At 37.7% G+C, this 20,401-nt stretch overlaps 1 protein-coding gene across 2 annotated transcripts in view; it reads right to left on the bottom strand.

The window, feature by feature from the left end:
* Positions 1–20,401, bottom strand: part of VRK1 (VRK serine/threonine kinase 1) — a 52,649-nt gene that overhangs the window by 11,971 nt on the left and 20,277 nt on the right. Inside the window, exons 6-13 of one of the 2 annotated variants that reach the window (XM_084630180.1) lie at positions 19,219–19,327; positions 18,993–19,085; positions 17,807–17,939; positions 16,121–16,241; positions 13,458–13,516; positions 11,695–11,873; positions 1,889–1,994; positions 1,313–1,388 (exon numbers count right to left, since the gene is read on the bottom strand). In XM_084630180.1, coding sequence (XP_084486306.1) covers positions 1,313–1,388; positions 1,889–1,994; positions 11,695–11,873; positions 13,458–13,516; positions 16,121–16,241; positions 17,807–17,939; positions 18,993–19,085; positions 19,219–19,327 — 876 coding nt within the window. The remainder of the gene's footprint in view (positions 1–1,312; positions 1,389–1,888; positions 1,995–11,694; positions 11,874–13,457; positions 13,517–16,120; positions 16,242–17,806; positions 17,940–18,992; positions 19,086–19,218; positions 19,328–20,401) is intronic. The other variant, XM_084630179.1, reaches the window with a different exon arrangement.

Here is a 20,401-nt window from a genome sequence, read left to right as displayed (position 1 = left end):
ATGCTAGTGTACAGATTTGGTGGTCACAAAAATCATAAAACATTGTGTTATATGGTCTTAATTAAAATCTGTTTAAACTATAGCATAAAATTCAGCATAAAACTAAATCCCTCTGTTGCCTGCATAATGTGTAATCTACTTAATTAACAACCTTCCAGGCATTGAAGGACTGAAAAAAAGTTATAAATAAATGGAAGTCAACAATACGGAAACATTCATATTAAAACTGCACAAATCATTTTTTCATGGTCAGACTTCTCTGTAATGTAAACAGCTGAAACATGAAGGGACAATGTCAAACTCGGGTATGAAACTAGTCTGATCCCTGTAGTTCATGTCATGCTATCTAGATATTTATACCAGGCTCAATTCATAAATTACAAATAATTCTACTTTGAAGTGTAGCATCACTTTTTCCCCTGCCTGCCTTCCTTCCCTTCTGCATTTGCCATAAAATCAGTTTTGCTTGTTAAAAACTCAAGTGCCTCTGACTTCCACTGTTTTGTTATTTTTATAGTGCTTAACCCTGGACACTGCTTTGCACTTTTATTTGAAAAATATAATCTGGAACAAAAATTCTTCAGAATCATTTACTATTTTTCTAATTCGTTGAATTTTTTTTCTCATCAGTGTGAGGGATAGATAGCGTAGGCTAAAGCCAGAAATAGCATGAATATGCACTACACACATTTTCTCAGACAGCTCTACCACTGAATCTTAATCTTGATTTACAGTAACCCTATTGTACTAGTCCAGGGGTCACAAACACACAACCCGCGGAGCTATTTGCTTTGGCCTGACAAGCTCCCGCGCGTTGCCCCTCCCCACGCAGCGCACCACATCCCTGCTCCTCTACCTACCTCCAGGCGCTTCCTGCCACCAAACAGCTGTTTGGCAGGACTTAGAGGTTTCCAGGAGGGAGGGGGGAGGAGCGGGGAGCCACATGCTCCGGGGAAGAGGAGGCGGAGAAGAGGTGGGGCAAAGATGGGGATTTGGGGAAGGGGTTGGAATAGGGGCAGGGAGGGGGCGGAGTTGGGGTCGGAACTTTGGGGAAGGGGTTGGAAAGAGGCAGGGCAGGGGCATGGCCTCATGGAAGGGGTGGAGTGGGGGCGGGGGCAGCATCAGTGATGCGGCCCTCAGGCCAATGCATTAGTCTTTGTGCGGCCTTCCTGGTAATTTGAGTTTGAGATCCCTGTACTGGTCTATAGTTTTTTCTAAGAAAAGCAATTATGCCAAACTGTACCAAATTATTTTAATTCTATTTTCATAATTCTCTATCCTTAAAACTACTCCTTTCCTTTACATCACTCACTGTTGTAAGCTGCTGCTGCTGCTAGCCTCTGGCTGTAACATGCTGTGATGAATTGGTCCTGAGGAATCAGCGTTTCCTGACAGCGAATTGGACAAGACAGGAAGAGAAAAATGAAAACGAAGGGGGAGAAAGACCAATGGCAAAAGGGGCAGGCAGCAACTACCAATGTTTATCAACTAATAGTCCCATCAGCTGTATATGACATGCAAACATATTCATATAATTGCTGTACGCAAGACAGACATCTAAATCTCAATTTTCCTAAAGTTATCTGCCATGAAAGCCAAAAATGTAAAGGTCGGACTAATTCTCATCAGCGTGGGGGTGAATAGCACAGACTAATGGCAGGTTTCAGAGTAACAGCCGTGTTAGTCTGTATTCGCAAAAAGAAAAGGAGGACTTGTGGCACCTTAGAGACTAACCAATTTATTAGAGCATAAGCTTTCGTGAGCTACATCTGAGGAAGTGAGCTGTAGCTCACGAAAGCTTATGCTCTAATAAATTGGTTAGTCTCTAAGGTGCCACAAGTCCTCCTTTTCTTTTTACAGACTAATGGAAGTCTGGCTCTTGACTTACTACAACGAGCAGGTCTCTTCTTTCGTGGACTTTCCACATCTTCCATGTCTGTTCCAGTGCTTTCCTCTGTTGTGGCTGCTGCTGATGCCGCTGCCTTTCTTTTCTTCTGTTAAAAAGATAAGAAAGTGGTTAAGACAACAGCAGAAATTCCAAGTAGATTGACTAAATAAGAGTGAGGTAGAAGCTATTTACATGTGTTACTCTGTGATTCTAAGTCATCTAACCTCATTTGTCCCACAATCTCCACAACACCTGATCTGAACATTCACTATACCCTATATGCAGAAGGCAACTGACTCAAAATATTAATCTAAAAGTTAGACACAGTACTGATTACAATATACAATTGTAAACAGTTCAGTTTTACCTTTCCACAAAAAGCTATTCGTATTTTAAGAATGTTTTATTTTAAATTATAACAATCCACATTTCTAAATCAAGGCCTCTCTAATTTTAGTAATAATTTAAAATTAATCATCAAAGGAGCAATCTGACTACCCTAAAATAATATAGAAAATGTTCTTACCCAACATTAAAATTAATTTCATTTTTAGTAATTAACATTTACCGTATTAAGTCAAACTTTATCTGAATCCAAAGGCTTAAGGCCTGTTTTTGCACAGCTAAAAAGTATCTAACACCCAGAGACAGCACATTCTTTTTTCCTAATGGCAACTACAGGGTCTCTTCCAAAGAGAGCTACAAGGGAATGTTGAACTCTATTCAAGACACAATCTTAAAACTTCTGAATATATAGCACTGTTATCTGTGTATTACAATTAATCCCACTGTTGCAAAGTATTCTTAAGGTGGCTATGGAAACTTTTTTTTTTTTTTTTAAAGTCACATCATTTTGTAAAGGATGTGTTGGCCCACATACATAACTTTGCTAAACATTGGGAAAGTTTAACTTGCTTTTCTAGTAACTGAATAAGAATGTACTGCTTTCCTAAAATATCTTTAAAAGCGTTACAACTTCACATAGCTGATAGGAGAAGGGGAGAGCACATTACATCTTTCCTTTCCAAAGTGTTGCTTCATGATTACCATCTAAACCCTGCTGGGCTGAACAGATTGGTTCGATAATTACATACAATAACTGCAGTGGGCAGGTAACCCTCAGCTGGCACAGGGCAGCTCCCCTGTGAGAACTTCCATATGCAAACTGCACTGATGGAGTGCATTAGGTACATCTTTCCTGCCGGTGCACAGGCCTGATTAACGCCAGCCAAGACTCCAAGGTTAGCATGTCAGCAGATTTGTGATGCATTAGGCAGGAACAAACACAGACACTTTTGTTCGTTCTGACCAAAATTAAGGAGGAATATCTCAGCACTGTATTGCCTTTATACAGGAGATAATGCATTCCTCCTGTGAGAGATTTTAAACGCTCTTCGTAAAAACAGATATCAATTACGTTCTACACAAAAGAAAAGTACATTTATCTTGTTTCCAAGATTATTTAATAAAAAAAAGGATCTCAATCTTGATGCAGGTGAATCACATGGCAACAGAAATCAGGCGGTATTCATCTCACAAAAGCAACACTTGTGTTTGAAACAGAATGTGAGAAGGAAGTATGAATCACTGTAACCCATATTTCCCTGTTTATTTTCTAACAATTAGGGAGTGCTGTCAGCATGCTAAGCTCTGAAAAAACATAAGACATGGCCCTTACTCTAGGGAGTTTAGTTTAAAAGTTATGGAGGCTTCCTCTGGAATAAAATGTTGGTATCTTCTTGTTATGCTAGAGCTTGTGCACAGAACAGAGCTATTATGCAGTGATCTGCCTCGATCTTCCACTCTGAGCTTCTGGTAGTCCAAGACTGAGGGTCACCCCAAGCATGGGCTTGCACCCCTGGCTATTTTGACAAACGAACATTGATGGATCTATCCTGTATGAATTTATCCAGTTCTCTTTTGAACCAGTTATACTTTTGACCATCACATCCCACAGCAATGAGTTCCACAGGTTAGTTGTGCATTGCATGAAAAGTACTTCCTCTTATGTGTATTAACCTATTTATTTCATTGGGTGTCCTCGGGTTTTTGTATTGTGTGAAAGGGTAAATAACTTCTCCGTTCATTTTTTCCATACCAGTCATGATTTTATACACCTATCCTATCCTGCTTTAGTTGTCTCTTTTCTAAGCTGTGAGCACATCATGGATTTATATAGTGCATTACAATATTTTCTATTCCTTTCCCAATAGTTCCTAATATATTGTTAGTCTTTTTTGACTGCTGCTACACATGGAGCAGAATTTTTGAGAGAACCATCCAGGGTAGTGCCAAGACTTCTTTCTTGGATGGTAACAGCTAATTTAGAACCCATCATTGGGTATGTACAGATGGGATTATTTTTTTTCCCCCCAATGTGCATAACTTTACACTTATCAACACTGAATTTCATCTGTATTTTGTTGCCCAGTCACCCAGTTTTGTGAGATCCCTCCAACACCTTGCAGTCTGCTTTGGACTTAAATATCTCGTTAGTTTTTGTCTCTTTAGCAAACTGCTTCTCAAATTCTCTTTTCCTGCCTTATTATATACTTTTACATTTTACTTGCCAGAGTTTGTGGTCCTTCCTATTTTCCTCATTAGGATTTGACTTCCAAATTTTAAAGGATGCCTTTTAGCCTCCAACGGCCTCCACTGGGCTGTTCAGCAACTGTGGCATTCTTTTGGTGGTCCTACCATCTTTTTTGATTTGGGATATACATTTAATCTGAGCCTCTATTATGTTTTTAGTAGTCTCCATACTGTTTGAAGGCATTTTACCCTTGTGACTGCTATTTTTAATCTCCATTTAAGCAGCGTCCTTCTTGTGTAGGTTCCAAATTTCACTATTTGTTTGGTACCTTCCTCCCTAGAAGGATGTTAAATTTAATTACATTACGGTCACGATTTCCAAGCGGTTCAGCTACAATTACCTCTTGGACCATATCTTGTGTTCCACTTAGGACTAAATCAACAATGTGGGTTCCAGGAGTAGAGTACTCCAAGAAGCAGCCCTTTATGGTGTCTACAAACTTTATGACTGCATCACAGCCTGAGGTGACAATATAAGGATAGTTGAAATCTGTTATTGTGTTTTCCCTTAGCATTTCATAGTCACGATCACCATCCTGGTCAGGTGGTCGGTAACATATTCCTATTGCTCTATTAATTATTAAAGTATGGAATTTGTATCCATTGAAATTCTACAGTACAGTTTGATTCATTTAAGATTTTCACCTTATTTGAATATACTTTTAAAAACAAAACACACAAAAAAAGAACAGTGCCACTGGTCTATCAACATAACATACCCTGTAATTCCTATATATTTTGTACCCTGGTATCATTATGTCCCATTGATTATCCTCATTTCATCAAGTTTCTGTGATGCCTATTATATCAATATCCTCATTTAATGCGAGGCGTGCTAGTTCACCCATCTTATCATTTAAGCTTCTAGCCTTTGTATATAAGCACTTGTACATTTTGTCAATAGTTAGTTGCTTGCCTTCATGTGTTATGTTTAAATGAGACTTATGTGACTGTTGCTCACTAGCTCCTACCTGTACCATCAACTTCTATGCCAGGACACAGAGTTCCCTCTTCAATAAATTCATCAAAGGATGTCTTCACCTGAAACTTTGGGCTCCTCTGCACTTTTTGGTTTTCCCTTGGCCACCAGTTTAAAAAAAATCCTCTACAACCATTTTAAATTTATGTGCCAGCAGCGTGGGTCCATTTTGATTAAGGTGAAACCCACTCATCCTTCCTGTATAGGCTCTTCCTTCCCCAAAAGGTTCCCCACTTCCAAATAAACCTAAATCCCTTCCCCCTACACTGTCATCTTATCCACGCATTTAGACCTTGCATTACAGTCTGTCTTCCTAGCTCTGTACATGGAACTGGAAGCGTTGCAGAGGATGCTACCATAGATATCCTGGACTTTTAATCTCTTACTTCGCAGCCTAAATTTGGCCTCCAACACATCTCTCTTACATTTCCCTATGTCACTGGTATCTACATGTACCATGACCACTGGTTCCTCCGAAGCACTACTACAAGCTATCTAGATGTATCAGGAGATCTGCTACCTTTGCACTCAGCAGGCAATTCACCATGTGGTTCTACCAACCATCAAAACACACAACTTTCAGGAAAGGGGGACTTGCTTGGTGAGAACCAACCCTCTCTTTCCATCCAGCAAGCCTTCCAGAGTGGTTTAAGACAGGCCCTTGGCAGTAGGAGTAGCACAGTCCCTTCCATTCTATCCTGAAGCCACAACTGAAATACTGGACCTACAAAATCTAGCATAGATGCAAGGGCTTTCTGGCATGGTATGTTACTGAAAACAGAAAGTACCCTTTGCCACAGCCAGGTCAAACCTGAGTGGCGGTGTGACCTTATGCGTCAGGTTGCAATGAAGGGAGCAGGCCCAGCCCTGCAGGTCAGGAGCTCCTGCTACTGCAGGGTGAGCGAGGCAGGCTTGCTTTCCAACTCTCCCCCGTGTCCCTGTAGGGCCTCCTCTCTGGGCTGGGCCAGGATTAGAATTGCCGTGCTGGGCTGCTGTGGGTGGCTGGTGCCCTCTTAGTAGGGTGAGGAGGTGATGGCAGAAGAGAAGGATGCTGGCCTACCATTTTGGGCCACACACATGAATCTGGCCCCGGGGTGGGCTGCAAAAAAACCTGACAAAATGCAGTTGGTGGGTCACATTAGTAAAAAGTTAAGAACCACTAAGCTATGAGACCTATATTCTGCTCTCAGTTTAAACACTTCAACAAAACCACTGCAAATGAATGAAAGCTGACTAGGCCTATGGCACCCCACCAGAAGAAAACAGAAAAAGGGGCACAATAAATAAAAACCTCAATGCATGCAAACAAAAACACCTATAGGTAAGTAATGTCGCCATCTAGGGAATGAAAGTGATTGCACCTGGCTTAAGTAAAGTACATTAGGTTTTAAAAACCTAGGGCCTGATTCAATAGGAAATGTATACAGTCTTCTGTGCTGGACAAGGACACAAAAGACTCAGAAGGTCACAGATGTCAGCTCTGCAGCAGGCCAACCTAATACAGCAAAGTCAGCAAAACAACAGAAACAGATTTCGTTCAGCACACAGATCCAAACCACACTGATTCACAGGGGGAGGAGAACTCATGTTAATGAGCTCTCCTTGCTGGGCAGATCTTTACACCTGATTCAGCAGAATATTAACAATGAAACTATGGTAATGCAATTTTTAACTAGGGGACTAGTTCCAGTGCAAAATCATAACTTAGGCCTGGTCTACATTGCCACTTAAGTTGATGTAAGTTATGTTGCTCAGGGGTGTGAAAAAAAATTACCCTCCTTAGCAAAGTAGCTTACACCGACCTAACGCGGTGCCTACATTGCCCTGTGTTGGCAGGAGACGCTCTCCTGCCAACTTACCTTCCACCTCTCAGGGAGGTGGAATACTGAAGTCGATGGGAGAGCACTCTGTCATCAACTTACTGTGTCTTCACCAGAACTGCTAAATCAATGCCGCTGCAATCCATGCAGTGGCTGCGATTTAGCATGTAAGCGTAGACAAGCCCTTAGAAAAGCTTGAGGTAATACTTCAGAGGACTTCAATCTCCTGTAGTTTTTGGTTTGGTTTCATACTTTCTGCATGAGATCTTTAATGTATGGCTGACTGAGCAGTTATTAGACACTATCTTTTCAATCAATACTTGTAGAGAAGCATTTGTGCACATTAATTCTGTTGCTGTTAGAGCAGCCAAAATATCCCACCTGCAAAACAGAGTGGACTACCCTTGATCTTATTGTCATCGGTGGAGTCAACGTTTTTATCAATTTGTTTATAAGTCACTGTTTTGTTATTAGATTAAATGAAGCTTTAACATACTATTTCACTACAATAAAGTGAAAAATTCTTACACTTTTGCTGTAAGTTGGTTTAGAAATATGTTACTGATTAAAATTACTTTGTATGACATAGGGCTGTACAAAATACATACAAAGAAGGACGTTTCAATACCTAGGCCCATCTCTCAATCACAGAAATGTAGGGCTGAAAGGGACTTGACGGGTCATCTAGTCCAGGCTCTTGCACCGAGGCAGGACCAAGTAAACCTAGACCATCCGTGACAGGTGTTTGTCCAACCTGTTCTTAAAAACCTCCAATGACGGGGATTCCCCAGCATCCCTTGGAAGTCTATTCCACTACTTAACTACCCTTCGAGTTAGAAAGATTTTCCTCATATCTAACCTAAATCACCCTAGCTGCAGATTAAACCCATTACTTCTTGTCCTATCTTCAGCAGACACGGAGAACAATTGACTACAGTCCTCTTTATAACAGCCCTTACTATATTTGAAGACTGTTACCAGGTCCCCATCCCAAGTCTTCTTTTCTCAAGACTAAAATATGCCCAGGTTTTTGTTTTGTTTGTTTAAAACCTTTCCTCATAAAAGGATTAGAAAACCTGGCCTATCATTCTTGTTGCTCTCTTCTGTACTCTCTCCAATTTATCCACATCTCTCCTAAAGTATGGCACCCAGAACTAGATGCAGTACTCCAGCTGAAGCCTCACCAGTACAGAATAAAAACAGGACATTTAAAAGCCAGGTCTTACATGCAGCACTCTTGTTAATACTCCCCAGAATATTAGCTTTTTCCGCAACTGCATCACATCGACTCTTATGCAATTGGAGATCCACGATAATCCGCATGTCCTTTTCAGTACTACCACCTAACTAGTTATTCCCCTTTTTGTAACTGTGCATATGAATTTTCCTAAGTGTAGTACTTTCAACTTGTATTTATTAAACTTCATATTGTTGAATTCAGACTAATTCTCCAGTTTGTCAGGCTTATTTTGAATTCTAATCCTGTCCTCACAAGTGCTAACAACCTCTCCCAGTTTTGTGTCATTCGTAAATATTATAAACATACTCTCCACTCCATTATCCAAGTCTTAATGAAAATATTGACTAGTACCGGACCAAGGATGGACCCAACCTGCTACATCTCTCCAGTCTGACAGCAAACCATTGATAACTACTCTTTGAATACAGTCTTTCAACCAGTTGTGCACTCGCCTTTCAGTAATTTCATCTACACCACATTGGCTATAAGAATGTCACATGGGACTGTGTCAAAAGCCTTATTAAATCAAGATATACGTCTACTGCTCCCCCCACCCAGGCTATAACCCTGTCAAAGAAGGAAATTAGGTTGGTTTGGTATGATTCATTCTTGACAAATCCATGTTGGCTATTAGATATAACCCAATTATCTTCTATTAAACAATCTGTAAGCATATAATCTGTTCCAGTATTTTGCCAGGTACCAAAGTTAGGATGACTGTCTTATAATTCCCTGGGCCTTCTTTGTTCCCCCTTTTAAAGAGAGGTATTATGTATGCTCTTATCCAGTCCTCTGGGATCTTAACTATACTCCATGAGTTCTCAATATTGTTTCAGCTTGTTCCTTAAGTATCATAGGGTGATTTTCATCAGGCCCTGCCAACTTCAGTATCTCTCATTTATCTCAATACACTTAAACCTGTTAGTTCCGTATTTTGGTTTGAATTCCTTCCCCGTTGTTGTTAGTACTGTGTTGAGTATCTGGCCACCACTTGCCTTTTTAGTGAAAACAGAAGTAAAATAGGCTTTAAATCCCTCAGCTTTCATGATGTCATCCCTTAGCTCTCCTTCCCCACTAAATAGAGGACCTACACTTTCCTGTCTTTCCCTTGCTCCTAATATATTTATAGACCCTCTTCTTATTGTCTTATGTCCCTTGCTAGATGTAACTCATTTTGAGCCTCTGCCTTTCTGATTTTACCGCTACATGCTTGTGCTATTCTTTTATATTGCTAAGCAATTTGTCCATGTTTCCACATTTTGTAGGACTCCTTTCTGATTTTCTGGTGATTAAAGAGTTCCTTAAGGAGCCATATTGGCTTCTTATTATTCTTATCTTTCTTTGGCTTGGGATAGTTTACTGTTGCACATTTAATCTCCTTGAGAAACTGCCAGCTCTTAACTACTTTATCCCTCAGATTTTCTTCCCATAGGAGCTTACATACCTCGGAGTTGTGAAAGTCTGCCTTTTTGAAGTTCATTGTCCCTTATTCTGCTTCTCTCACTCCTTTCTTTTCTTAGAATTATGATATCTATTATTTCATGATCAGTTTCACCCACATTGCCTTCAACCTTCAGCTTTGCAACCTATTCCTCCCTGTTAGTGAGGACCAAGTCTAAAATGTCTGTCTCCCAGTTACTTACCTTTGTCTATCAAGTTTTGTCCTATAAGGGCAACAACAGTAATGCTTATTTGATAATGCAGATTCAATTTTAGTTATATGACTGCCTCAGTATCATTCTTCATAACATATTCCACATTTTAACTTTTCCCCAAAAAATTAGGGGGCAGTTTTCATGAAATGATTAAATTTACATCGGTAAATAAATTTGCTAGAGGGTTTTCTGCACATGAATAGTTCTATAGCTTTCATTAAGAACTGGTCCCACTAGCATACGTTTCTTCTGTATAAACATCCACATAGATCCCACACAAGCAGTTGCATACTGACAATAGGAAATCAGTATTTACCTGTAGGGTTAATATGCTAGGATCCTTTGCTGAAATGTGTGAATTATAAAATCTCCTCCATTGTGCAAGTAGGACTGTACATTTTACTAACTGGAAAGAGCTACTTGTGCAAATGTTCTGCACAACAAAAGATTCCATATGCGAGAGAAAATTTAGAGTTCAGTCTACTTAAATACAAGTACCTCTGGAAGTATTAGATTTTTGTCAGTAAACATGGATTTCATCATACACATATAAACCAACAAAAAATATTTTCGTTACTAATAATCTAAATGTACAGATAAGCAAAGAAAAATGTTGCTCGAGAACTTAAGAGTTTGATTAACTGATATTTACTTTGTATCTTCCGATGTGATGCTGACAATTTGTATTTTAATAGTTACAAAGCTAACTTGCTGAATCTCAATATCTACTTCATTAAATAATTGTCTGCCCCACCCAATTTCCCAACTGTGAAAATTTAAATTGATAAAATACTTAAAAACAAACATTGATATTATACATCAAAATTATAAAAAAATAAAAATATACCAAGCCAAAATAAAAAGATTAATATACCCCTAATCTAGTACTATACTAATTGTACATAAAGAACACCTTTTTGTTCAGTGCCTAGCACAACGGGGTCCTGGTCCAAGGCTGGGTCTCCTAGGTGCTGCAATAATACAAATAATAATACTGTACACAATACCTGAATTCCAATAGCAAATTGATGACATAAGGATGTTCGTTTAAAAGTAAGTATTTAGGTCTAGATATGTAAGGTAAGAAACCTGAAATGAAACCAAAAGGTAACTAGACTTATGATTTTACCTCACACTTTGGCCCATCTGGAATTTTTTAGACTCTTGGAAAAAAAAAAAATGTGTAAATTAACTGCAATGTTCATCTGTTCAAATGTCATTACAACTAAATATACATTTTCTTTCCCAAGGTATTATTTACTGCATGTGAAAGTATACCTGCTAAAATAGTGCTATATTAAAAACTTTCAGAGCAATTACTTAAATTAAAATTAGCCCATGTGTCTGCTTATGAAATATGCTGTAAAGCTAACAAACGTTTGTGACTAACTTTCCTATTTCCTTACTTTCTGATTTGGGCTAATTATGACATCCGTTTTCCATATCATTTTATTTAATTCTTTTATTTAGTTTAAAACAAGATCCATTAAAAGCTGATTTTAAATGTAAAAAGAAGAAACCTTTTGCACAGGCTTGGTTCGCAAATCTCCATTCTCTGAAAAACGGAAGTCCAGTACGCCATCATCCTTTTTCCCAATCGCCTTAAGACCTTGCAAAAGTATTTCTCGGAAATGCTGATAAAGAGGTTTCTCTTCATAGCTCAATAACTTCACCTTTTCCATGTACTTGGCTATTTCATCTGAGGGAATGGTACATAAAATTAATTTCTATTTAAAGCAGTTGGTAATCAATAGGTTTTACCTAAAAATGTGAGAATTATGTATACACCCTTTTTGGGGTTCTTTGATATGGATATTTAAACATAATTATAGCGGTTTAATACAGCATATTTTAGAAAGAAAAAAAACCATCCCAGGGCTCATTAATAAATTATCACAGCACCACTTTTCTACATTCATTACACTGAAGGAAGTACTCAGCCCTTAAAAACTATTTTTCAATATGCTTATCTCCTCTACAGTGAGCCTTTTATTCAACTGATATTTCTTCCCTGCATTTAAGATGATCCACTACAGGTGAAATAAGAGCCTGAACCCAGAACTTTGCCAGGTAAGTCAAGGAGAAACTATTTTTCGTGCATTTTATTTTAATCAAAGGCAGGGAATTTTCATCATTTCACCTTTAAAACTATAGTTGCTAAAATACTAATAAGCATGAAACAATCCTGTATTGACAATTAGGATTGGGTGACCCAAGAAAATTTTTCCATTTCTAATTTCTGCAAAAAAGCATGTATAGTTAATGTCAGGACTTTGAAAATCTGCTAGCCAACTCTCATATGGCGAGACACAAGCTTTCCCAGACAAGTGCTTCTTTAGAATCTAAGCTTAACAAAAATTAATTTCTAACCCTTACAGTTGTGAAGATATTTCCAAATATGAAATGAGCGTGAGCCAGTGCAATATCTTCTAGTCTGCAGATTAAACTAGTGACTGCTACTGTTCACACCTTTCCTATAACAGAAAGAAAACTTACCTGTCTTGTAAATTTAATTACTGCTATTCAAAACATTGATCAGTTTCACTTTACTGCTGTTTGGGAAGGCAGAAGCAGAGGCAGGTACTGGCTCTAGTCACTGGGGAGAACTTAAAGGGTATGTCTACACAGCAGCTGGGAGGTATGACAGAGTAGATGGACTCGTGTTAGCATGCTAAAAATAGCAGTGAGAACACTGCCACCTAGGTGCAACCTAGCCAACCGCTGAGGCCCAGCCCAAGCCACTGTGGGTGCTGCAACATCCACACTACTATTTTTAGCATGCTAGCTCAAGCTGAGCTAACATGAGTCTGTCCATCCATGCTGGGAATCACACCTCATAGCTGCAAGTGCAGATATAGCCGAAGAGGCGATAGGAGGAACAGAAGATCAGAGACACCTCTCCCAGATGGACTACATGCTGACAACAATCTGACACCCACTCAATCTTTCCAAGCAGCTGAATTGTCATCTGTCAGTGTTTGTATTCAACTCAAGAATAGAAATTACTACACATACCCAAATATTAAAGTAGTTACTGCCACATGAAAATGGGAATTTCAGATATGCTGTGAGTGCATTCCTGGGCCTAACTGAATAATCTACCTAAACCCTATTAAAGTTAGTAGTAGTATGGTAGAGGTGGCCAGTCAGGTTTCTTTGAAGAATGAATCATTAATGCTTTATTTCAATGTGCTTTATCTTTTTTGAGAGACTAAGGATTAACTGTTTGTCTAATAAAATAAAACCCCAAGTACTAATATTAAAAAAAAAAGGCTCTTCCTACCTGGTTTTTCTCTCTCAGGAAAGCACTTGTTCATCAAATCTGTAATATTCTCACTATATCTGAGAAATAAAAGCGGAAGAATCAATTGTTTAGATTGCAAATAAATTATATTTAATAATAATTGTGAAACAGCTTGTTCATTCACAGCTGATCTGTATTTCTTTCAAAACATATATCGTTAAAACATTAAAAGTTAAGAAAAAAATGTAAATATTGACATGTAAATAAAAATAGTTCTAATATTGTATAATCCTTTTCTTACAGTCCTTTTGTTTTGATTCTGTTATCTTTTATATTTATTAGTGATTACAGAAAGAAATCGGAAAATTGGAAAGCTTAATTTTGTTTCTATCTAGGTAACTGGCTCCTTGTATGACAATATCTGTTCTTACAATATCAAAGTCTTACTTTCTGTGAAAGGGGAATATTTATCCACATTTGTAAAGGGCTTTGAGATCTTTGGATAAAAAAGTGCAATGTAAGCACTTTAAATTCTGCAGGATCCTTGTGATCACATACTCTTCACTTCACCTAGAAAAGAAAATTCCCTCTGCAGGGCCAGCTAAATCCCTGTTTAAGAAAACAGAGTCGCAGCACTGTGCTGTTCCCAAGCACCTGACTTGATAAGCAAAGGAAGAGGCTTGAGCTCCAGGTGTGAGAGAAACGGAAAAAGAAATATAAGAATGCAGACCCTATATAAAATTGAACATCTTATATTTAAAGTGAGTTTCATCTTGAGATGCTTTAAAGTAACTTCCCTGTGTCAAGATGAAACTTTCAAAAGGCAAGCTGCATGACCTATAGCCCAGTTCCAAGTATTACTGTAAATTGTCTTGTTTGTGAAAACAGTGGCAATATTGGTCATAAGATTTTTATATTTATTTTTAATTTAGTTGCTAAGCTGTTGGGTTTTTTTTAAAAATGAGCTACTTTTATAGCATTTTTCATAATAAATTTTCCATAAATTTATGCCATGTCACAAAGACCTTTTGCCTAGATAAGACCATGCCAGCTTCTTCAAGTGGTTTCATGTCCACAACTAAAATTACTAGTTTAAAAAAAAGGACTTTCCCAGAATTGACACAAGCTAATGACCTAATTCAAACCTGAGTGGATCACATTGCTGCATGGCTCCAAGGTAGGTCTTACACCTGATTTGTCCATATACGTTGGAGGGAGATGATGCAAGGATGATTAAGCAAAGTTTGAAAACTATAATAATCAAGGGGAAGTCCAAGAAACCATCAAGGATTAGGCACCACACAAGAACAGAATTCTAAGGAGGAAACAATTAGCTCTGAGCTATGTGTCAGTTATTAGATATTTTCATTTCAGTACTGAGTTTTTAACCAGCTCTAAGTCCCAAATTTGATTGACTTTGGTTATAACTCCCAACTAAAGAATTCAGACCGGCACCTTCCTATAATTCTCTTTAGCATTTATAAGGATTATTTCTAGGACTAAATTAGATGATTTAACTCATTTTATGACTTAACTTCAATCCAATGCAGAGACTAATTCATTGATTTGATAGTTGTACTGCTTTATTCTTAATAATAATAGTGGAGAGCTTTGGTGATTTTTATTTTGTTTTTGTTGAATTATTTTAATAAAATTTAACAAAAGATACTGAGATGCACTTCATTCAATAAGCAACGGGAGCCCAGAACCTTTGTGGTCATGGGTGAATATATCAGCCAGTCAATGTAAAAGACTTCAGCTCTCTCACCAACCTTTCCAAACTACATAGATGTAGAAAACTGTGGCTCAGAAGAAGATGTTCCACTTTAAACCCTCATATGCCAATTCCTTCTTCCATCCACGCAAGGACAATTTCTGCTCTAGCCTTTCCTGCTCAGAGCTATTACTACTCCCCCTCACTCCTCCTTGCACTGATGCCTTTTATCAGTTCAGCAACTAAAAGAGCAGAGAAGTTGCTGCTCCGAGAAATGTTGAGGCAGCAGCATTAGCAGGAGGGACAAGAAGTTGCTCTGAGCAATGACTGCCAGGTAGCGGTGGCAAAAGCAGTACTGCAGGCACATGACAGAACTTACTCTCGGCTAAGATGGCAAACAGTGGGCAGAGGAAATGAGGGAGGACGATTCAGTGTTTAGGGCAGTAGTCACGAACTCAGGAGATCCAAGTTCAGTTCCTTAATCTGCCACAGACTTCCAGTGTGACTTTGTGTAGGCTATTTAGTTTCTGTGCCTCAGTTCCCCATCTGTAAAATGGGGGTGGTAATGCTTTGTCTACCTCACATGGGTGCTGTGAGGATAAATACATTAAAGATTGTGAGGTGTTCAGAGTAACAGAAGCTACTATAAAGATACTTAACATAGAGGGACATGGTGTTGACAAGTACAAAAGTTAAGGGGGTATCATTAGAGAAGGTTTAATTATTATCTTAAATGGTGGGATAGGAATAAAAGAAAGGGAATATACTCAAGAGAAAATCAAGGGGGAGGTTGAAGGAGAATATAACCTACAGTTTTGGACTTCATTATAACTCTGGAATCTCCATTCCAGCCTGTAAGAGTAGACATAGTATTATCCAGCTCCTAACAGAAGAGGAATCATTGTTTATGAGTACATAGTATTGCTACACTGAAATATTTTTATTCCTAGGTTCAATTTCAAATGAGAAAATATAATAAGTTCCTTACCTAATTTTTGAATCTCTGACATAGTTGGGGTCTTTTAAATTGTCCTCCCATGGTAGATGGCCACTGAGCCAATGAATCATACAGTAACCTAGAATTTCCAAGTCACCACGTCTTGATGGAGCTACAAATATATATAAATACATACACGCATTTGAAGTTAAAGTTTGTAAACACAGTAAGACAACTGGAAGCCAAAGTTAACAGTAATTAACAACTACAGTATGCTTTGGAGTTTATTTCAGAGGGAAGCAGGAAGGAAAGGAAACTAGAATTATTGCTCAAATGGCTGGAAGACTTATAAAGGAATTTGAAATTAATCTCTCTTTCTTCCGCTCACGAATATGACATGCTGCAGTTATCCCAATATCTGAAACATTTTAAGTCCTCACATTATGGACAAAATAGAGTGAGTGAACTGACTGACTTAATGTTCATAACATTTTTACTTCCCCTTTCCCCAAAAACAGCGAATAGAGTTGAAACGTGAGCTCTTCAAATTATTATTCCACAAATGGAAATATTTCAGATTTCCTGAATACTGAAACATTGCTTGCAGAAGATTCTGAAATCCTATATGTTGACAAGACAAGGGATGTAACATATTTGCTTTCACATGTTCCACAAGATACTGATTAAAATTGTATTAAACGTATCAACAGGAAAATCCCCTTTAAGGTCTGTTAGTCAATTTTTAGCCCAGATGAGAGTTTACATCCAATCGGATTTTAATTTTTAAATTAAAATTTGTGCAAGACATCAAGAACTTTCCTAAACATTCAAATATAACACTTCTACTGCATTTCTATTGCAAAACCACGCTTTGAAGCGTCCCTACCCCCTGTTTGCCTGAAACTAGAAATGGGCAACAGGGAATGGATCACTTGATGATTACCTGTTCTGTTTGTACCCTCTGAAGCACCTGGCATTGGCCACTGTCAGAAGACAGGATACAGGGCTAGATGAACCATTGATCTGCCCATTATAGCAGTTCTTACGTTCTTCATCCACTAATTCTATAATTTTATCAAAATAAGCAACAAACTTGGTCTGGCAAGATTTGCTCTTTATAAAGTCATGTTACTATAATGTTTAATATTTTTCACTGTTTATTTTCAGTGGACACAGATTAGATTTAAAGGATGGTAGTTTACATCAAACAGGATTTAAGGCTCAGCCTTGGCCAGATATGGAAGAAGTATGCTTCAAATTGAATTTAGGGACCATTAACTCCCTCAAATAACCAGAATCACCCCAGAATCATCATAATTGTCCCTTCTGACCTAAATATCTATGAATCATCACACCCCAGTCTACTTACACAGTTAGTACCAATTCAATAAATATGTCTCACACTAACGGATACACATGATCAATCTTAAATTAGGTGGATTTCTTACATAAAGTAGATCTAATCATGTCTATATGCAAAGAAATACAAATGATTTCCAACACTACAGCAAAGTAACAGCTGAAAAAATTAGTAAATGCTCTAATTCTGTTGCCCAGCAAATTTCAGAAAAAACAAAGCTGAACTTCTGCTATACAGTTGGAACATTTAGTTTTCTAAACAGTGTTAGGACTCCTCAGTAAATAGGAATTTTAAAATATGTCTGCTATAAAATGTTCGTGATTAAAATAAAAACAGTCTTGTATGGAACAAAGTGAATTAAAGTTTTGACTACTTACCCACACCCTTATGAGCATCAATACTAGTATATTCAATTGTACCATCATGACATCTTTTGGGGTCTTCTTTATATTTTTTGTGCACTCCTTCTGGACAGTATCGATATGCAAGGCCATAATCAACCAAGTACACCTATTAAATCCCATATACCAGGCAAAGATCAAAGGACTATTCATACAGAAGAATTCATATAAAAATAAATATGAGTGACTCAGAACTTCTTCAGAAGAAAAAGTCTAAAAAGGTCAGCTCTTTGGATTAAAAAGTTCATTTATTCATTCTTAAACATAAGACACATATATAAAATTTTGAAAACTGCAACAAGTTTTCAGTCACTTAACGCACTATGAAAAATGACAACCAGTTTTAGAAATCATTTACTGCTGATCTAGTGGTAGTGCCAAGTAAAATGTTCAGTTCTTATCTAGGAGCAGACTGGATTACAATGGTCTATCAGACAACAGGAAAAGAGGCTCGCAGTATTGATATCAGAGATTAGAATAAATTTACCATACTGTATTTCTTGAGTATTCATGTAAAGCTAGTGTTGTTGTCCTATTACCACAAAAGGAGTACTGCAAAAGAATAGATGCCAGGTAGTAGTCTTCATTATCCCCTGGCTACTTCTAAATATATTGGCAATAGTTAATCTACTTTGTAAGGTAAACTATTTGGACAGGGAATCTGTAGAATTATGGAAATGAAATGCACATTTTCCAAACACTAAAGGGTTTAAAAAAATTAGAAAACTAAATATATTTCTGTAAATCAATTGATTTGAACAATCAACATGTGAAGAAACCAAATTTTCCAAGTAACAGAACACTTGTATTTGATGGATCCTTGAACAAAGGAAATAAAAAAAGTGACAAAGCAGACAGGCAAACATAATTTACTGGTGTACTATATAATTTTAAGCTTCCACCCCCAAATAGCTATTTGAAATTCATTTTGTATCACAAGCACTCCTCCTGAATATTATTTAGGGCAGAAAGCCAACTTGATAAACTGCCAGGAAATTGCATCAAAAATGTAGAATATTAAATATAAATGTCAAGCAGAAATATCACTGTATTCATTCTTAAAAATAAAAGACTTCTGCTAATGTTCACAGGTTCAAAGCACCTCAGTTTGTTGTCAAAGAGGATTAAAATAGGAGAAATGAAGCAGAGATATCACAAATACCTGATTAAGATTCTTGTAGCTCAGGAGAAGGTTTGAGGCCTTGATGTCTCCATGCACATATTCATGCTCATGGATATATTCCAGAATATCAAGCTAACAAAACACAATATACAGGAGTATCAGCGTAGTACTCAACTCCAGCCAGCAGAGGACCACTATTCAGCATAAACTGCCTTTTAGCAAAAGGTTACATTTTAAAAATGTTTCAGGAATTACTATTACTTACTATTCTCAAGCTTAATATTAAGACAGTTTTGTGTTCAAACTGCTTTGCATTCTCTTCATAAATTTTCTGAAGATCTCTCCCAAATCGGTCCATTACCATAAACCTATAGCTGAAATTCAAATCAGGGGGGAAAAAAGTTACTGAACTAAAATGCATACAGTATTTTACCCATGTATTTTATCCCATTGCACTAATTACTGAATTCAAGCATGTTTATTTTTAGAATAAAAATCAGTTATGCAGGCAAACATATTTATGAACACTAGAATTTTTTGTACTGTACTTCAACCCTATTATTTGTTTCGTTTGCTTTGTATCACCTAAAGCAAACGTCCTCCATCAAAGGTATGTTCCTGAGATCCAGCTAGTTATGCAGTAAAACAAGCACCCATCTCAGAAAGTACTATGGTGTTTCATTCACAACAGGAAAGAGCAAGTATTAACTGCTGGTTAAGACCAATATTTTTTTCCCAAAAGTCATTTATATTTTAATTAAGTGGTTACTTTCACAACTTGGCTGCTTTAAAAGTAATATTACTAAGATTTAAATGAGCATTCTACTTATTGAAATGAAGCTCCCCTATCAAATATGTTTTAATATTCATCTCTAAGGTCACCAAAGTTTGACTTTAGTATAAAAGCTCATTCCCATAAAAGCTCTGCACATGAATTCTGGAAAGCTCATTTGGATTGAGACAGTTACATTTTGTCAGGAAAAGTTAGTACTACTTTGCAAGATCTACAAGATACCTGATTCTACAAGTTTCAGAGTAACAGCCGTGTTAGTCTGTATTCGCAAAAAGAAAAGGAGTACTTGTGGCACCTTAGAGACTAAGCAATTTATTTGAGCATAAGCTTTCGTGCGCTACAGCTCACTTCATCGGATGCATACTGTGGAAAGTGTAGAAGATCTTTTTATACACACAAAGCATGAAAAAATGGGTGTTTACCACTACAAAAGGTTCTCTCTCCCCCCACCCCACTCTCCTGCTGGTAATAGCTTATCTAAAGTGATCACTCTTCTTACAATGTGTATGATAATGAAGGTGGGCCATTTCCAGCACAAATCCAGGGTTTAACAAGAACGTCTGAGGAGGGGTGGTGGGGGGGGGTAGGAAAAAACAAGGGGGAATAGGTTACCTTGCATAATGACTTAGCCACTCCCAGGCTCTATTCAAGCCTA

The sequence above is a fragment of the Lepidochelys olivacea genome (genome assembly GCF_965140295.1).
Source record: "Lepidochelys olivacea isolate rLepOli2 genome assembly, chromosome: 6".
Classification (NCBI taxonomy): Eukaryota; Metazoa; Chordata; order Testudines; family Cheloniidae; genus Lepidochelys; species Lepidochelys olivacea.
This window is presented reverse-complemented; position numbering and strand designations above follow the sequence as displayed.